General features: G+C 51.7%; 1 protein-coding gene across 1 annotated transcript in view; it reads left to right on the forward strand.

The window, feature by feature from the left end:
• The window catches only part of TSHZ3 (teashirt zinc finger homeobox 3), a 69,410-nt gene extending 52,005 nt beyond the window's left edge, over window positions 1–17,405 (forward strand). Inside the window, exon 2 of the mRNA XM_067720385.1 lies at window positions 12,607–17,405. Coding sequence (XP_067576486.1) covers window positions 12,607–15,809 — 3,203 coding nt within the window. The 3' untranslated portion in view covers window positions 15,810–17,405. The remainder of the gene's footprint in view (window positions 1–12,606) is intronic.
• The last annotated feature ends 200 nt before the right edge of the window (window positions 17,406–17,605 follow it).

Below are 17,605 nucleotides of genomic sequence, written 5' to 3' on the forward strand. Positions count from 1 at the left end.
GTGCAGTGAGGGAAGGGCTGGGCTTCTCTGGAGTCGTTGAGAGCATCCTCTTTCCCGGTTTTCCCTGTGAGCATAAAATGAGAAACCTTGTTAGGAAACACCTTAGTGTTTTGTGCAGTGGTAGTGAGGGGACGTGAAGAGATGAGTGTGAAACAGGAGGGCACTTGGGGCTGCTCTGCCTACATCTGAGAACGTGGGGGAAGCTGGTGGGAACTTCTGCCTGAGGTTACACTTGGTCTGCGTGGTTCTTAGACTAAGCAGCGCCTACCAAACTCTGTGAATTCGACCAGGAGTTACTCAGAGAGCTGACCTGCCAGGCTGTGTGAAGGGTACAGAGGTAAGGAATGCCTGGTCTCTGACCCTGTAATGTATATGGAGAGACCATTTGTGCATGTACTTCGCCACTGTAAAAACTATGAGACGTGAATGCCAGTAGGGATGTTCAAATAATAATGCCAATAATCGTTCCTGATATTTCTCTAGAACTTAGAGTTTAGAGGACTTTTCCATCCATTGTCTCATCTCTGAGATTAAAAAGGTCAGTTTCAGAGAGACAGGTGAGAAAGGATTTCCTGGGGGGAGGTGGAATGAGCAGGGTCTTGGAGGGCAGGACTGAGGATGTGAAAAGATGAAGCATCATATACAGAGTGGAAGAAACGGCGTCAGCCAAGGGAAGGCCAAGGCAGCATTATTAGGGAAGGTCAGTGTGGATGTCTGAGGGAGGTGGGCAGTGGAAGATAAACTTGGAAGGTAAACTGGAGCTTGGTTATGCCGGGCTTTGACTATCAAGCTAAGAAGTTTGTGTGGGTGTGTGATCACAAGGGCATTCCCTTGTGATCTGTGTAACCAGGGCCATCTTGGCCACATAAAAGTAAAGCCCATGACTCTGAGCTGTTTATTTTGGTAACTTCGTATCCCTAACCCTAAAGCGTCTAGAGTATGTATTTAGTATTGTATACATGTTGGATGAAGGGATGGGTTTTTGGGCGGATGGATGGATGGTAGATGGGTAAATGGGTGAATGGATAGATGGGTAGATGATTAGGTAGATCAATTGCCTCCTCTTCCAAGTAAATCTTGATTACTCTTTCAAAAAAGTCATCCGTTGACCTTCTCCCTCCTACAACTCTTTAGATGCTATGGAGAACAGCCAGTAAAGCTCAGGAAAAGTTTGAATTGTATATGTACAGCCCATTTTGAAGAGGACCATTGTAAGAACTGTCCCAAATTTTCCCCAACCCATTGCCCTATTTTCAACTGTAGTTGCCCTGGGTCTTGAGATCACTGAGCGTGCAGACAGGTAAGAGTTCCACTTTGTTCCACAGCTGCCTCACAGGGGACCAAAGCTACCCCGTGAGGTCACTCTGTCCTCCTCCAGGAGATCCTGTGCTCCAGAGCTGAAGGTGCGTAAGGCATAACTCTTCTTAGCCGTTATCGAGATTGACCACTGTTTATGGTGTCCCAGCACATCCCCTGCCCCTAATTCTCCTGAGTCCTATTTGCTGCTGTCTGAAATCCCACCAAGGTGATGTGTTCTTTGTGTTGTGAAATGTGTTCTTTGGATGAAGTTACTCTTCTAATTTACTAGATCCATTACAGATTAGGATTTACCTTATGGGTTTTGTGGAATAACAGAGAATAACAGAGAAAAAGGCTATAGGGAAGAGGTTCAGACCCTAGAGGTTTTTTTTTTTTTTTTTTACTCCAGGTAGGCAGGAAACTAGGAAATATATGGAGCTCAGAAACAGAAAAGGGAATATGGCGCCCACAGCAAGCTTTACTTCCTTCGCCACTCTTGCAAGGACTTACCTTCAGAAGCCATGCTTTGCCTGATGAACCGTCACTGCTTCCTAAGCCGAACTGACTGGGGTGTCAGCCTAGCCACCCTCATCAACACAGGGATTAAGGTTCTGCCTTGTCAGCTCCAGGGTGGGTTCAGCACTCCTGTGGGGCACGGGGAGTGAGAGTATAGGTCCTCTGTGAGAGCTGGTGTAGGGACCACTGCTGATTCACCCAATGGTTCATATGTGCTTGAAGCCAAGGACAGAGGTGACTCAGTTGGTCCCTGAACTAACATTTATTTACTCTCTATTATCTGAAGGTTTGTTTGAGGCAATTGCTTTGAATGTGAGTGTGTCCTTGCTACGTTTATTTTTCTTTGTGGTGAGGTTGCAGTAGGATGAGTGTGGTTTCAGAACGGAGGGATCTGGCTTCCCTGTCTCATCTCAGGAGCTTCCCAGCTTCCTGGCTTCCTCTGTCTGATCCATCTCTCCCGTGGGGAGGGTCCTGAGAAGGGGAGGGAGGTTGTCCAGAGGGGCTGCTGAGATGGCTGAATGAGGCCTTTTCACGGCAACAAGAATCCAAGGAGACAAGCCCCGGAAGTGTCTTTCTTGACCTGGTGGGCAGTGGCGGCTCCAGGTTCGGCTTCTGGAGGCTCCCGGCCTCACCACCACATCTAGAGGAACAGGACTTGGCCTGGATACCGAATCTTCAGGATGGGCTGGGGTTTCCAGCAGCAGCGGGGAGGTGTCCCCTGGGCCTCTCTGTCATTGGCCTCCTAGAGAATCTGCAGCAGCCCATTATGGCCTGAGCAACTACTGGCCACTCTGGCTCTGCTGAAGGGCGACGTTGCCTTATTCACACTGGCTTGATTCACCAATCAGCTAATGCCATGCCTTTCTTGGCATGAAAGCATCGCAGGTTTATTAACACAGTGATACCCAACTGAACAAGCATTCGTGTCGCACATTACATCAAATTAACATGTACAAAATTAATATTCCTGACCTTGCTAGTGGGAAGAACAATCAATCTAGGCGAGGTTGTCATCCCGCCGCGGCCAGCCTTCCAGAGAAGTCCTGACCATTACAGCTTCAGCCACCAGTTCCTTCCCCCACAGCCAACCCTTGCACCCTAGCCTCCTCCCTGCCCAGCTTTGGCCCTTTGGGATTCTCCTGGTTCCTGGGAGGCCCCTGGTCTCCCTGGTACCATCCAAGAATGCCATTTTCTCTTTGTCCCCAGAGACTGTGACCTCTGTCACCCCAGATGGCTTGGGTGACATCTCTTGTGACTCCAGGTGGCCGGGTGGATGGAGAAGACTCGTGTTCTCTGCCGGGTTGTGACCTCCTGGGTACCAGCCATGAACACTCCTCTAGAATCAGTTTTCTTTCTCTGCTGCCTATTTAATATCCTAACGGAGGCCCAACAACTCAATCTAATCGCCTTTATATTACCCAGCGCGTTTAGCTAAGCTCCCCTCCACTCCATCACTCACTTCCTTCTGCCATCGCCTGGCTCTCTTGGCACCAAAAGGAAGTCTCCCATCAGAGTGCTTCTCCTTGGAATCCCCTCCCGGTCAGCAGCCAGCAGGGTGTACCCCATCTGGATTTCCACCTTCTGCAGGACCCCTAAGCATCAGGGAGCTGGGAGCGTGTTGGTCATCGCTGGCCCAGGTCTGAGCACCCTGCCTGTCTCATTGCTTCTCACACCTTCCAGAGATCCTGGCAGCTTACTTTAGGGGCTCTCAGAACACCGGGGGATAACTCTGGGCCCCAAATCAGGCTGCACCAGACAGGGAAGATGCTGCCCATGTGGCTACACTCACAAAGGAGCCCTCCCGTCCCTGTCACAATTAGGTGTGCAACACATGCGCACAGAAGAGAGACCTGTGTAAAGAAAACCCAGAGGGGCACAGTGCACTTCGTGTGAGCCCTTCGTAAAGCAGAAATTCTTGTGTAGAATGGATCAATCTGGCTAGAATTTCCAGGTGTGTTTAGAACAAGGTGTAATTTAGGTGACCTTTTTCTGGGAACTTTGAGCTCTTTCTCCCGTGAAGAGATGACTCAAGGCAGAAGCTGACCTGAAGTGGGGCTGCACTCAGCCCGGAGGAGGTGGCCAGGCTGGGGGCCGGAGGCTGCAGGGACACAGGCAGCCAGAGGGCTGTGGGCCTCTGGTGGCTCCTATCGCAGAAGGTCACCTGACTCTAACCACGCCCCCAGGGATGGGCGGAGACTGGGAATCAAGACAGCCGGGGGTGGGGGGGTGGGGGGGGTGGGGCAGTGGTGGGTGTGGCTGTGGGTAGAGCGGGGCTTGAGGATGGCCCAGGCCTGGGGGGAGGCACGTGCTGGGTCAGGGATGTTAACTTCGAAGCCCGTGAATCCGATGGATGTCTCCCCCTTCCTCTCTCTCCTTCCCTTGCGCTTCATTTCCCTCCCTCCTCCCTCCCCTTCCTCTCTGGCTTGCTTCCTTTCCCACAGCCCACACCTTCAGGCCGCCAGAGGGATGGGGAGAAGAACACATGCCCCATGGGCACCTCTCACCTCAGCAGGGCTCTCTGCTGGTCCCCGCTGCCCCTCTTCCTGAAAGGCAGCTGGAGAATCTGGAGGTTTGGGGTCCATCACCTCAGAGGCCTGTCTTGACAAGCGTAGGACTCAGCCCAGAGGCTGTCCCAGGACCCGCCTCCTGGGTGTGGGGACTGCAGGATGGGCCTGTGTACTTCCATGGAGTCGGTGCACCTGTGCTCGTAGAGCCCTTTTCACTTGGGAAAGTCCTTTCTGCTCACTGCTTGTGACTTCCTTGTTGTTTTGCAAACACCTGGGAGGTGGGTGTGGCATCACTTGTGCCCCCACACACACCGCCCCCATTCGTGGGGAAAAAAACTGGAGCCCAGAGACTTGAAGTCAGTCTCATGGCCACATGGACACCATGGGGCAGAGCAGGGGCTGAGACCCAGGTTCATTGTCTGTGACATCACTCAGCTGAACAGAAAAACGCACAACACGGGAACACCAACAAAAACGGCGGGTCCTCTTGGAGTCCAGGGTGGCACCTTCATGGCCGCCTCTCCAGGTGGGGCTACTGGGACTTCCCACCAGCCCACCCCTGTTGTTATTGGGAGTCTGCTCTGTTATGGGCCCAGGTGTGGAGGGGAGGGGAGGGCTTCAGAGGTGACCGAGACACCTGTGATGATCTTGGTGTATTTCTGCGTCCAAGCACAGCTAGAACGGTTGAGAGGACTCGGGCCTCCCTAGGCCTTTAGGCAGGGTGTTTATTAAAACTCGACTTGAGGGCTTCCCTGGTGGCACAGTGGTTGAGTGTCTGCCTGCCGATGCAGGGGACACGGGTTCGTGCCCCGGTCTGGGAAGATCCCACATGCCGCGGAGCGGCTGGGCTCGTGAGGCATGGTCGCTGGGCCTGCGCATCTGGAGCCTGTGCTCCGCAACGGGAGAGGCCACAACAGTGAGAGACCCGCGTACCGCAAGAAAACACACACACAAAAAACTCTACTTGAATTTGATTCACGAACCAGGCGGAGTGGCCTTGGCTGTGAAGGGAGGTCAGGAATAGGGTCTACAGAGACTGGCGTGCATGAGCCCTGAGCCGGTGTCCAGAGCCAACAGCCTTCTTCACAAGCTGTCCAGTTTCAGGCATGTTGCCCACGCCTGTCTTCTGGGCAGTTCCAAGTCAAGTCTCGAATGTGATCATTTGTGTGAGGGTCTGAGAGGGGCTCCTGCGGGTTGCTGAGGCCCTGGGCTCTGGGGCCTGCTCCTCCTGGGCTCCCCTGGCCAGGTGTCCTCCGCCCAGGATGGCCCAGATCGTCTCTGGGGCAGAAGCAACCTCTGTCCCCAAGCTGCGTCCCCTTGCTCTGCACACCAGGGTTGGCTGAACATTTTAACTGCCTTCTTGGTCGTGTCCTCAGATGGTTAAATTACCCTTAAAACAAAAAGTCACCTTATGTCTTGAAAATCTGAGTGGTCAGGAGAGTCTGAGACAAGACCTGGGTCTCCAGCCGGGGAGCTGACCCCCAGCAGCACCCCAGGGCCCCTCTCCCCGCACCAGTCCTGCACCAGGACCCCCAGCTCAGGCCCTCTCCTTACTGTCCTCACCGCTAGAATAATCTCTTCTTTCTACCTCTTCTCAAATCTCCATCACTGGTTTTCTTTCTCTCCTTCTCTCACTGCCCTTGGGGGTCTCTCTCTGTCTCTATCTCTCTCCATCTCTGTCTCTGTCTTTCTGCCTCTTTCTGTATCTCTGTCTCTGTCTCTCTCTACCTCTTTGTTTCTGTCTCAGTTTCTCTCTCTGCCCCTTCCCAGCACCATCCTAGTCCTGGTGGATTCTTCCCTCTTTCCCGCATCTTTCTCCCGTTGTTCTCGCTCTGATCCCTGCCCCCCACTCTCTCCTCACCCTTCTCCAGCCCTGTCCTTCTTCAGCCCCACCCCCTCCTCTCCCTGCCTCTTCTTCCCCCTCCATCGCAGTCACTGAGGATGGAGGATGCCCATTCAAGGTACAAGAGGAGGTGCTCTTGTACCTTGAATGGGCCACCTGTCCCGAAGAGAGGGGAGAGGGGGGGCCCAGGACGCTTTAGCCAGTAATTCATCTTCCCAGGCAGTCTTGGGAATTTGAAAACAGGGTTATAACTACAGAACCCTCATTTCAGCCCAGAAAATGCAAAAATCCGCAGGACAGTTTACTTTGAAATTGCTTCTGGGAGCAGGGCGCAGCCACGCCCTCTTTCCTTTCTCTCCAGCTCCCTCCAGTGCCGCCCTACCCCCATCCCAGGCCCCGCCCCCCGCCCCGCGGCTGGAGACCCATCCCCACAGGGACACCCCTCAGTTCCTTCATCTCCTTGTTTGCACAACAGTGTGATGAAGGTAGTTCCCACTTGCCCAGAAATGAATTCCATTATGGCCCAGCTTACTGTTTTTTATTTATATCAAAAGTATTCATTCCTTTTTACCTAGCGGTTGGGTTTATTTAATGATGATAATAAATATTAATGAGGTTGCCGCTGCCTCCAGACCTTCTGATTGCTGCACTGGCTGGCTCCTCACTCCTTGGACAGTCCGCTGTCACTGTGGCCACGTCTTGGAAGGTACGAGCCCCAGGGAGCTGTGGGAGGGGACTCAGGACCCTCCTGGAGGGGCAGGCGTGGGGTCCAACGGGGATGGGGCATCAGGGAAGGCTCTGATGCGGCAGAAGCTCACTCCATGCTCCTTCTGTGTGATTCCCTCAGGAGTTTAGTCAAATCCCCTTTATACTGACTCCTGAGGGGAGTCCTGACTCCTGAGGGGTCCCCACAGAGGGCTTGGGAGTGTCCCATTTAACTTGTTGGAACTGAAGTTTCCTAGGCTGCAAAAGGGAAATCATTTTGTCCACCTGCCAGGACCATTGAAAGGATCAAATGCAGTGAATGTGCAAATGGTTCATAAACATGCACATATTAGGTAGGAGTGTGGTTTTTTCATCGCTTGACATTCCAGGGCCTTGGGCTGTGGAACTTTGTAGAAAGCCTTTGTAAGTGTGAGAGCTTTTTGTTTCTCATGAACGTGCATCTCTGCTCAAGAGTCCCGTTTGGTTCTGGGCATGCCAAGTTCTTGAGTTCATCCAGTTGTCCAAAACTGTGTCCTTGGCCCTCAGCTTTGGGGTGTTGGATTGACGTCTTGCTGCCTGAAGAGCTTACATTTCCTTGAAGGGGAGAGCAGGTGGGGATGCAATAGGGAAGCAGTCACAGCAATCGGTATGGGTTCACCTCTTGGAGAGGAACTTTTTCCACTGAGCGACTTGGGGAAAAATGAAACACGGGCCCCAGTCCATCCTTCCTTGAGTCTCCACTCTCGTGTGTTTCTTTGCATCTTTGCAGCTGATGATTTGGTTGGAATGCGAGCCCCTCCCCCTGACAGTTCAGGGCCTCCTGTGCTGGAAGCGGCAGCAGAGGTCTCTATTTTAATAGTTTTTGTTCAAGAGAAAACAGTGGTGCTGATGCATTCTTGGAGAGGTGTACTGGGATGTGGGCACAGCCAGGGGTGACTCCACCCCTGGGGGGCTTCCTCCCCTCTTCCTCAGTGGAGGGTTCTGTCATCCTGTCCCCCAGAGGCCGGTCCTCATGCCACTTATGCTCAGAAAACGGACCCAGGAAGGACTTCGGATCAGACCCCAGCACGCCTGCTTTCTCTGGGGCCAGCTGGTGTCTGGACCCATCTAGATGTTCTGGCAACTGTTCAGGAGGTTTGAAGAAGTCATCTATGGTGTTCATTCATTCATTCACTCATTCATTCTGTGGACGTGTGTTGAGTGGCTACTCTGGGCCAGACGGTAGGGTTGCAGCAGATTTGGGGGGGCGGGCACGGCTGGTCCTGACCCCATGAAGCTGACAGTCTGTTGGAACACCCTGGAACATCTGCTGTAAGCTAGAGATTTCAGTGGTGTGCCTTGTAAAAAGAAGGGAGTGGGTGGCGTGCGAAGGGGACAAAGTTGGGGTCGAGAAGCCCCCTTCCCCAGATATTACATTCCACTGAAGCCCAGGGAGGGGTAGATGGCTCCCCCTCCTCTTTGAATCTGCCCCAGGGTTTCCAGCACAGGAGGCAGCAGTGCAGAGTTAGAAGCTCTGGCACGTTCTAGAAGCCGAGAGGCTGGAGAGGAAGTAGGGCCGAGATGGTGGAGGACTCTGGGGCAATGGGAGGTCACTGTGGGTGTTCCACGGGTGGGGGTGGGGCGTTACCCACCCGCTGAATGATAAGGATCCGGTGGCTTCTGTCTGGAGAACAGAGGGAAGGGGCTGGGGCTGGAGTCAGGGGTTCCTTGAGGAGGGGTGAGAGATGCTGGGGTCGGAGGGAACAGAGGCTGGAAACAAGCATCTTGCTGCTGGACGTGACCTCCAATCATTCTCTTTCCGAAGCAGGGAGTAAGTGTCTGTTGCTCACCTACTACGTGCAGGATTTTAATAGTACGGTGGGCCCTTGGCCTTGGAGAATCCAGACAGGAGCAGAAGGAGAAAGTTAAGCAGAAAGTTAAATAGCAGCAGGGATCAAAATAACCGTCCACAGTAGCGAAGCCTCCCAAGGCCTGATTACCTGTGCGCGATTACCTGTCAGGTCCAAGCCGGGGACAGGGCCTGCCATCGGCTCCCTGACAGGAGGGACCCCTGATGGCCACCTCGGTGGGGCTGGCTTCTCACCCAGTGCCCCCCCAGCCCCCTGTTGACCTCTCACTGCCCACCCAGTCTGTGATGGAGACACCCAGTCCCCCTCCCCTCCTGGCCTGATCTGGGGCATCCCCTGTCCCAGTGAGGACGTTCTTCCTTCTCTCCGGCTGGGGACTTTGCTGGTTAGTGCAGAGCAGAAGGGACAAAGGAGTGACTTAACGGCTGCGTGCCTGTCAGGAGCAGCGCGTGGAGGGGATGAGCCAGAGCAAGTGGGCTTTGCCTCACTTCTTTACCCTTTCCTCAGAAAAGCCACGAAACAGAGAAGTAGAGGAGGAGGGCCTTACAGATCAGGCCGCACTGCCCTGTCACTTACACATGGGGAAATGGAGGCCGAGAGAAAGAAAAGGATATCCTGGCAGGCGTGGGACGCGATCAGAATTAGTGGAATGAATGAACCTTTCCATCCCTTCATCCCCTCTGCCATCTCTCTGGGCCCGTTTCAGCTTTCTCACCACTGTTTGAAGTTCAGTCATCGAGAGTGGATGTGATATTCTCGGAGGAGTGCAATTATTGCAAAACATAGCAGAAGGATTCGTGCTTTGCCCTCCAAGTACTTCTCCCTGTTGGGTCTGAAAAGCAAGGGGCTGTTTTAGGAGGTGGTGAGGTCCCTGTCAGGGCAGTGTGCAACGGTGCTTGTAAGAGCCTCAGAAACCATGACAAGGGGGGTGTGTGGGGTGATGCCACGTCTCCCAGGATCCAGGGCCTCTTGGCCCCGCAGCTTTTTAATTTTCCTCAGAGTAGGATTTGGTTCCCACCAGGGGAGGTTGGCCTTACTTTTCTTTCAATATTCATTTCCTCCTCAGTCATCAGACTGATGACATTCTGGTACTGCTGTGCGATTTACAAGGTATATTGGGGCTCGCTGGGGGCCAGCTCAGGGTGGGAGCCTGCCAGGCCGATGATGGTGCGTGTGTGTGCTATGGGGGGCGCTCCAGACAGCCTGCTGTGCTCCCCACACCGTGCCGCGGCTTCCACGGGGGCCACGCTGCCCCTGGGTGGGAGGTGGACCAGCAGAGCCACCAGTATTCCCTTAGCTGGTGGTCTTCATGCCACATTGGGCTCATTCATGTCCGCCGTTAGCTCTGGCTTCTTTTGCCTGCCTGGTGTGTCTCTCCTTTCGTGGCCAGATGGGGCCATTTCTGGATTCCTGCCTCTCCTAGACTGAATTCCATGGGAGCCGTGATGGGTGTGGTTCACGCTGCGGACCGTGGCTCCCAGGGCCATCTCCGGGAGAGAAGGGGCCTCTGGGATCTACCCTGTTCACACGGGGCTGGGCAGGGACACAGGCCATTGTGGTTTTCCCCTTCCTTAAAGACTCAGTGTTCCAAATGAGGCCCCTTGGATGCAAACGTTATACCTACTCGCACCCAGTGCATTTCAGACCCACATCGCCCTGCTCTAGCTCCTCTGCGAGAGTAATGCAGATCTGCCTGGATGCTCTGACTTGGTTCTGCTGGGTGTCCCCTGGCCAGGGGTGTTTGCCCAGGACTGAGAGGATCCCCGGGATGTGGAACTTTCGGTGCTGAAACCAGGAGAGTTCCAGTCAAACTGCGATTCTTGGTCACTTTGCCCCCAGCTCCCCTCCCTGCAGACCTGCGAGCCCTGTTGTGGGGTTTGAGTGTGCTGAAGCCGAGGATGGTGTGCAGAGGGGGAGATACCTTCTTTCCTTTTTATTTTCCTCTTCCTTTCCCAACAAGAGCGTTCATCTTCCCCCTTGTGACCAGTACCATAGTCCGCTATCCACTGTGGCCCTGGCCCTAGGAAAAGAGCTTGTTTGCCATGTCAGCTCCAAGTGCATGGCCTTAAACTGAAGGTTCACCACAGCTGACCGGAGCAGGGCACTTTCTTCTGGTCATTTGTGAAGAACATTCCACAGCTCCAGCCCAAGACTCTTGTTTCACTGTTTGCATATAAGCAGAAGCATCCCTGCCTCTACAGCTGATCCGAATGTGTGTACCTGGGACACTCTTCCCATCCAAATTCAGATCACCTCGGTGTTGGGATGTCGGTAGTTTCAGTTTAGAAATCTTGGTGCTCAACGGGGTCTTAGGAAAGAAGAAGATCACACATGACCTGGAAGGAAGAGCCAGGGGAAATATCTGTGTGGCTTCCTGGGAATCTTCTTTGAGTCATTTCACTGTTTTTTGTTTTTTTTTTCTGGTGTGAAATTGATTTGGGGCCCCGATCTTTATTAAAGTTATGGGAGTGAATTCCACAAACAAAGTTTCCTTTTCTTTCCTAGGAGCTTTTAGTCAGCCATGCAGTTAGCACTGTGCCATTCCAGCAGCCTCACACACTCAGCCACTGGCCTTTAGAAGCAAACAGGTATTGAGGAGCTGACAAGAAATGACTTTTCACTCCTTTTCTGCCCTAACATTGTCACTCACCGCAGGGCTGGCCACGCCTAATTTTCACGAGATCAACCCAACTTGGTTTACAGTGTCAGGCAAGCTCCAGTAAGGAAAAACCAGAGTCATTGAATACAAAAGAATGAAAAAACAAAATCGCTCCATTCCATGAATGCAAGTGTTCTCCTGGCTTTGCATCTCTGGAGCGTGTCTTCCAGAACCCACGGCTGCTCAGCCCTGCTCAGAGCACCTCCACCTGCTCGGAAGCACAGGCTGGATTTCCATCCCCAGTTACACTGCTTCCAGAAAGACAGGATCCCTGTTGGATGCCCATGAAGCTTATGCTGAGTAAATATTGACAAAGCAGTCTAAAGAGCAAACACTTTGACATTTGTAAGGTCCACTGGAAGGTCTTGTATATATTTATACAGCAGCAATGAGCACCGCATACCAATTTGCCTGAACTTGTTCTGACATAATTCTGCATGGATGGTGTGTGTGCCGGTTGCTGAGAACGGCTGAGTGTACACATGGAGGACACGGCCAGGGCTGGGTGGTGGCGGGTCAGAGTCTTCCTTCCCATCTAGAACAAACCAACACCTGTCCAAGCTTCTATAAGGAAACTTCCTTTAAGCTTCGATAAGACCTACTTTTTCAGAAGGCAGAAAGAAAAAAAAGCCCCAAAACCTTGTTTTTAATTTATCGCAATTGATGTACTTTCTTTTTACTTTGTAAAAATTGTATTGATGTTTTTGTGCTTTATATTTATTAAAGGTTGAGCCTCAAAAATGTAATGAGTAAAAAATGCTTGCTTAATTTAAATTGTGAATCTGTCTGTTAAGAAATGCATTAGGGGTAGGAGAAGCATAAGACATATTAATTGACAGACAGGAACTGCTGTCTCTGAGGTTGATACAAGTAATTTATTACTTTAGAAATGAATGCCACCTCCAGAATGTGCTTCATTAATTTCAAATTTAGTTTTAATTTCAAGCTGTTGCCCCTTGAGAAGAATAAGGTGGCAAATTATGTTTGAAGAGCAGATTTTTTTTTTTTTTGCTCCAAAGAAACACCACATTTTAACTATTTAATTTTACAAATAAATGTGCCTGTCTGCTTTGCTGCGTTTTCCCGAGAGCCGAGAAAATGCTCTAGGTAAGATCAACACTGACTAATGCTTTTCTTTCTTTCTTTCTTTCTTTCTTTCTTTCTTTCTTTCTCTCCTTCTCCCTGTGTCCCTTCTTTCTGTCCCACTTGTCCCACCTGTTATCACGGCAGCCTATGTTTCAGATGAGTTAAAGGCTGCCGCCCTGGTAGACGAAGATATAGACCCAGAGGAGAGCCTGACAGATGGGGAGCCCTCGGCTAAGTACATGTGCCCAGAAAAGGAGCTCAGCAAGACCTGCCCCAGCTACCAGAACTCCCCAGCGGCTGAGTTTTCCAGCCACGAGATGGACAGTGAGTCCCACATCAGTGAGACTAGTGACCGGATGGCCGACTTTGAAAGTGGCTCCATGAAGAACGAAGAGGAGGCCAAGGAGGTGGCGGTCCCACCGGAAGACTCGACCGTGTCGGACAGCCTGGAGCAGATGAAGGCCGTGTACAACAACTTCCTCTCCAACTCGTACTGGTCCAGCCTCACCCTCAACCTGCACCAGCCGTCCTCCGAGAAGAATAATGGGAGCTGCAGCAGCAGCAGCAGTAGCAGCAGCAGCTGCGGCAGCGGGAGCTTCGACTGGCACCAGAGCGCCATGGCCAAGACCCTGCAGCAGGTGTCACAGAGCCGCGTGCTGCCCGAGCCCAGCCTGTTCAGCACCGTGCAGCTGTACCGGCAGAGCAGCAAGCTCTACGGCTCCATCTTCACGGGGGCCAGCAAGTTCCGCTGCAAAGACTGCAGCGCCGCCTACGACACCCTGGTGGAGTTGACGGTGCACATGAACGAGACGGGGCACTACCGCGACGACAACCACGAGACTGACAACAACAACCCCAAGCGCTGGTCCAAGCCCCGCAAACGCTCGCTGCTGGAAATGGAAGGGAAGGAGGACGCCCAGAAGGTGTTGAAGTGCATGTACTGCGGCCACTCGTTCGAGTCCCTCCAGGACTTGAGTGTCCACATGATCAAAACGAAACACTACCAAAAAGTGCCTCTGAAGGAACCTGTCACTCCCGTCGCAGCCAAAATCATCCCTGCCACTCGCAAGAAGGCCTCGCTGGAGCTGGAGCTCCCCAGCTCCCCGGACTCCACCGGCGGCACCCCCAAAGCTGCCATGGCGGACACAAACGACGTGCTTCAGAAGAACTCCAACCCATACATCACGCCAAATAACCGCTACGGCCACCAGAACGGGGCCAGCTACGCCTGGCACTTCGAGGCCCGCAAATCCCAGATCCTCAAGTGCATGGAGTGCGGCAGCTCGCACGACACGCTGCAGGAGCTCACGGCCCACATGATGGTGACTGGCCACTTCATCAAGGTCACCAACTCGGCCATGAAGAAGGGGAAGCCCATCATGGAGACGCCTGTCGCGCCCAGCATCACCACCCTGCTGGATGAGAAGGTGCAATCTGTGCCCCTGGCCGCCACCACCTTCACGTCCCCCTCCCACACGCCCGCCAGCGCCTCCCCGAGACTGAACGTGGAGGTCAAGAAGGAGGCCGACAAGGAGAAAGTGGCCACAGACGAGAAGCCTAAGGAAAAGGAGAAGGCCTGTGAGGAGGAGAAGTACGACATCTCTTCCAAGTACCACTATTTGACTGAGAACGACTTAGAAGAGAGTCCCAAGGGGGGGCTCGATATCCTCAAGTCCCTAGAAAACACAGTGACGTCTGCCATCAATAAGGCCCAGAACGGCACCCCCAGCTGGGGGGGCTACCCCAGCATCCACGCCGCCTACCAGCTCCCCAACATGATGAAGCTGTCTCTGGGCTCCGCGGGGAAGAGCGCAGCCCTGAAGCCCATGTTCGGCAACAGTGACATCGTGTCCCCCACAAAGAACCAGACCCTGATCTCTCCGCCCAGCAGCCAGACTTCCCCCATGCCCAAGACAAACTTTCACGCCATGGAGGAGCTGGTGAAAAAGGTCACCGAGAAAGTTGCCAAAGTTGAGGAGAAAATGAAGGAGCCCGAGGGCAAGCTTTCTCCGCCCAAGCGGGCCACCCCGTCCCCGTGCAGCAGCGACATCAGCGAGCCCATCAGGATGGAGGCGTCCAGCGACGGGGGCTTCAAAAGCCAGGAGGACAGCCCCAGCCCCCAGCGGGATGGCTGCAAGGAAGGGAGCCCCCCAGCAGAGCCGGTGGAGAACGGCAAGGACCTGGTGAAGCCCCTGAGCAGCGGCCTGAGCAGCAGCACGGCCATCATCACCGACCACCCGCCAGAGCAGCCCTTCGTTAACCCTCTGAGCGCCCTCCAGTCGGTCATGAACATCCACCTGGGCAAGGCTGCCAAGCCCTCCCTGCCTGCCCTCGACCCCATGAGCATGCTCTTCAAGATGAGCAACAGCCTGGCCGAGAAGGCAGCGGTGGCCACGCCCCCACCCCTGCAGTCCAAGAAGGTGGACCACCTCGACCGCTATTTCTACCACGTCAGCAACGACCAACCCATAGACTTGACAAAAGGGAAGAGTGACAAAGGCTGCCCTTTGGGTTCAGTGCTTTTGTCACCCACGTCCACATCCCCAGCAACCTCCTCATCCACGGTGACAACGGCAAAGACGTCCGCCGTCGTGTCGTTCATGTCCAACTCGCCGCTCCGCGAGAACGCCTTGTCAGATATATCCGATATGCTGAAGAACTTGACAGAGAGCCACACGTCAAAGTCCTCCACCCCTTCCAGCATCTCCGAGAAGTCTGACATTGACGGCGCCACCCTGGAGGAGGCCGAGGAGGTGACGCCTGCGCAAAAGAGGAAGGGCCGCCAATCAAACTGGAACCCCCAGCACCTGCTGATCCTCCAGGCCCAGTTTGCCGCCAGCCTCCGGCAGACCTCGGAGGGCAAGTACATCATGTCGGACCTGAGCCCCCAGGAGCGCATGCACATCTCAAGGTTCACCGGGCTCTCCATGACCACCATCAGCCACTGGCTGGCCAACGTGAAGTACCAGCTGCGAAGGACAGGTGGAACAAAGTTCCTCAAAAACTTGGACACTGGCCACCCCGTGTTCTTTTGTAATGACTGCGCGTCACAAATCAGGACTCCCTCCACGTACATCAGCCATCTCGAGTCACACCTGGGCTTCCGGCTACGGGATTTGTCCAAACTGTCCACCGAACAGATTAACAATCAGATAGCACAAACCAAGTCACCGTCGGAAAAACTGGTGACGTCCTCCCCCGAGGAGGACCTGGGGACCTCCTACCAGTGCAAACTTTGCAATCGGACCTTTGCGAGCAAGCATGCGGTTAAACTTCACCTCAGCAAAACACACGGGAAATCCCCAGAGGACCACCTTCTGTATGTTTCCGAGTTAGAGAAGCAGTAGCGTTTGCTTTTGATGAAAACGACTGTGATTTGCTTTGAGGGAAACTGTTGCAGGCACCTTAAGGCCCCTCTGTCTTGTTCTAGGCACATGTTCTTATTTTAACTGCAGAGAATCACTCTGGGCCGGACTGTTTTGTATAACTGTACAGTGTTTAATAGAGGTGCATACTCAGCTGTTGTCACTGGTAAAATATGAAGGTTAAAACGCAGTGGTAAGTGTTTGGAACTTTGTGTAAATGGGATTTAGTTGTGAGCATCCCCCGATGCTTCAAGCTGCATGCATTAACAGACAGTTTAATTAAGCATTTATGACGAAACCGGCCACATTTTTCCACGCGGTCGAGTGTGCTGGCATTTTTCACCCTTTCATCTTTAGCCCTCTGCGTACTTTGAAGCACTTTTGCATTAATTTGGTTAAAAAATAAAATAAAAGAATAATAATGTATGAAGCTCTGTTTTTTAAATTCCTTACCAGCTTAGTTATAATTAATAATATGAACCTCCATTTATGCAGGTCTGCAGGGGTATAACACGCCTTGAAATTTAAAAGAATATTATTTTCACATTGAAACATAGATGTATATATTGTATAGATTTCAGACTCTCTTATGAAAAATGTGATTGTGGGTAAATGACCTTTTTTCCTGCATTTATAGCAACAGTGTTTTATGTACCTGCCATGCTCTGGGCATAAGCCATGCCTATGTATAGTGTATATTTCTTTTTCTTTTTTTTTTTAAGGTCTATGGGTTTTGTTTTTTTACATGCAAACATTGTAAATTATACAGAAGATACCACAGATAACATTTATAAAGTATACAGAAACATTATCTGAAAGCAAAGTATGATTGTTTGTTTTGCTATACAGTACATCTATATTGATAGAGGTTCACGTTTAAATTATACATATTTATTAGCATCATATTATCATTTGTTCTGAGCAGTCTGAATAAACGAGGCCAGGAAATCCATCCGTGGCAGCATCATAACTATTTTGCACATGATTTTTAAAGGTATTTATTAGAAATCAAAAAAAAAAAAAAAACGCTCAAAATAAACTCAGTGCTCAAAGGGGTAAGTCTATTTCAAAAGGAAAAAAAAAAGAACAAAAAAAGAGAGAGAACTTGTACTGTATTTCCTAAACATTGATAAAGCCTTTAAAATGTTTGTACTGTAATACTTTGCTTAAAAGTCACGAGGCATTCTGTGATATAACCTCTTTTACTTATTTATAAGCCCTCTTGGTTGCTATTCCATATTGTAGGATGCCTTTTTTTATTTCAATTGGTAACTTTCTGTTTTGTTCTTCCTAATTATTCTCCCAAGATCCCACACTGCAGCTTTATCTTTAGGCTTATGAAAGGTAACCCGTGGTTACCGGCTCTCCAAGTGATTCTGTTCTTCTCCATTTTTGGCAGTTAATTTGCAGAAGTAACTGACAGCTGACACCATATGAGAACCTATGTATAAAATATTGGCATGTAAACAGCACAGACACTCTGTGCCCTGTTTTGTTGTTGACAATGAACCACCATTATGTGACTCTTCATATAACCCTCTTTTCTACGGCAGCATTAAAATTGTCTTTTTGCTATAATTTTGTGTTGCGTTCACAATTATGTCTGAAATGTGCTACGACTAACGAGCACATTAAAATTAAATTGTATGCGATCTGTTTATGACTGAGTTGGTTGCTGTGTCTGCCAGGTGCTGGCAGTCGGAAACCGCCCGTAAATCAGGGGAGTTTTAGTGAACCTTGGGTTTGGAGAGCAGCAAACATTCACTTAGAGGCGGCGT

The sequence above is a fragment of the Pseudorca crassidens genome, chromosome 20 (genome assembly GCF_039906515.1).
Source record: "Pseudorca crassidens isolate mPseCra1 chromosome 20, mPseCra1.hap1, whole genome shotgun sequence".
Taxonomy (NCBI): domain Eukaryota; kingdom Metazoa; phylum Chordata; class Mammalia; order Artiodactyla; family Delphinidae; genus Pseudorca; species Pseudorca crassidens.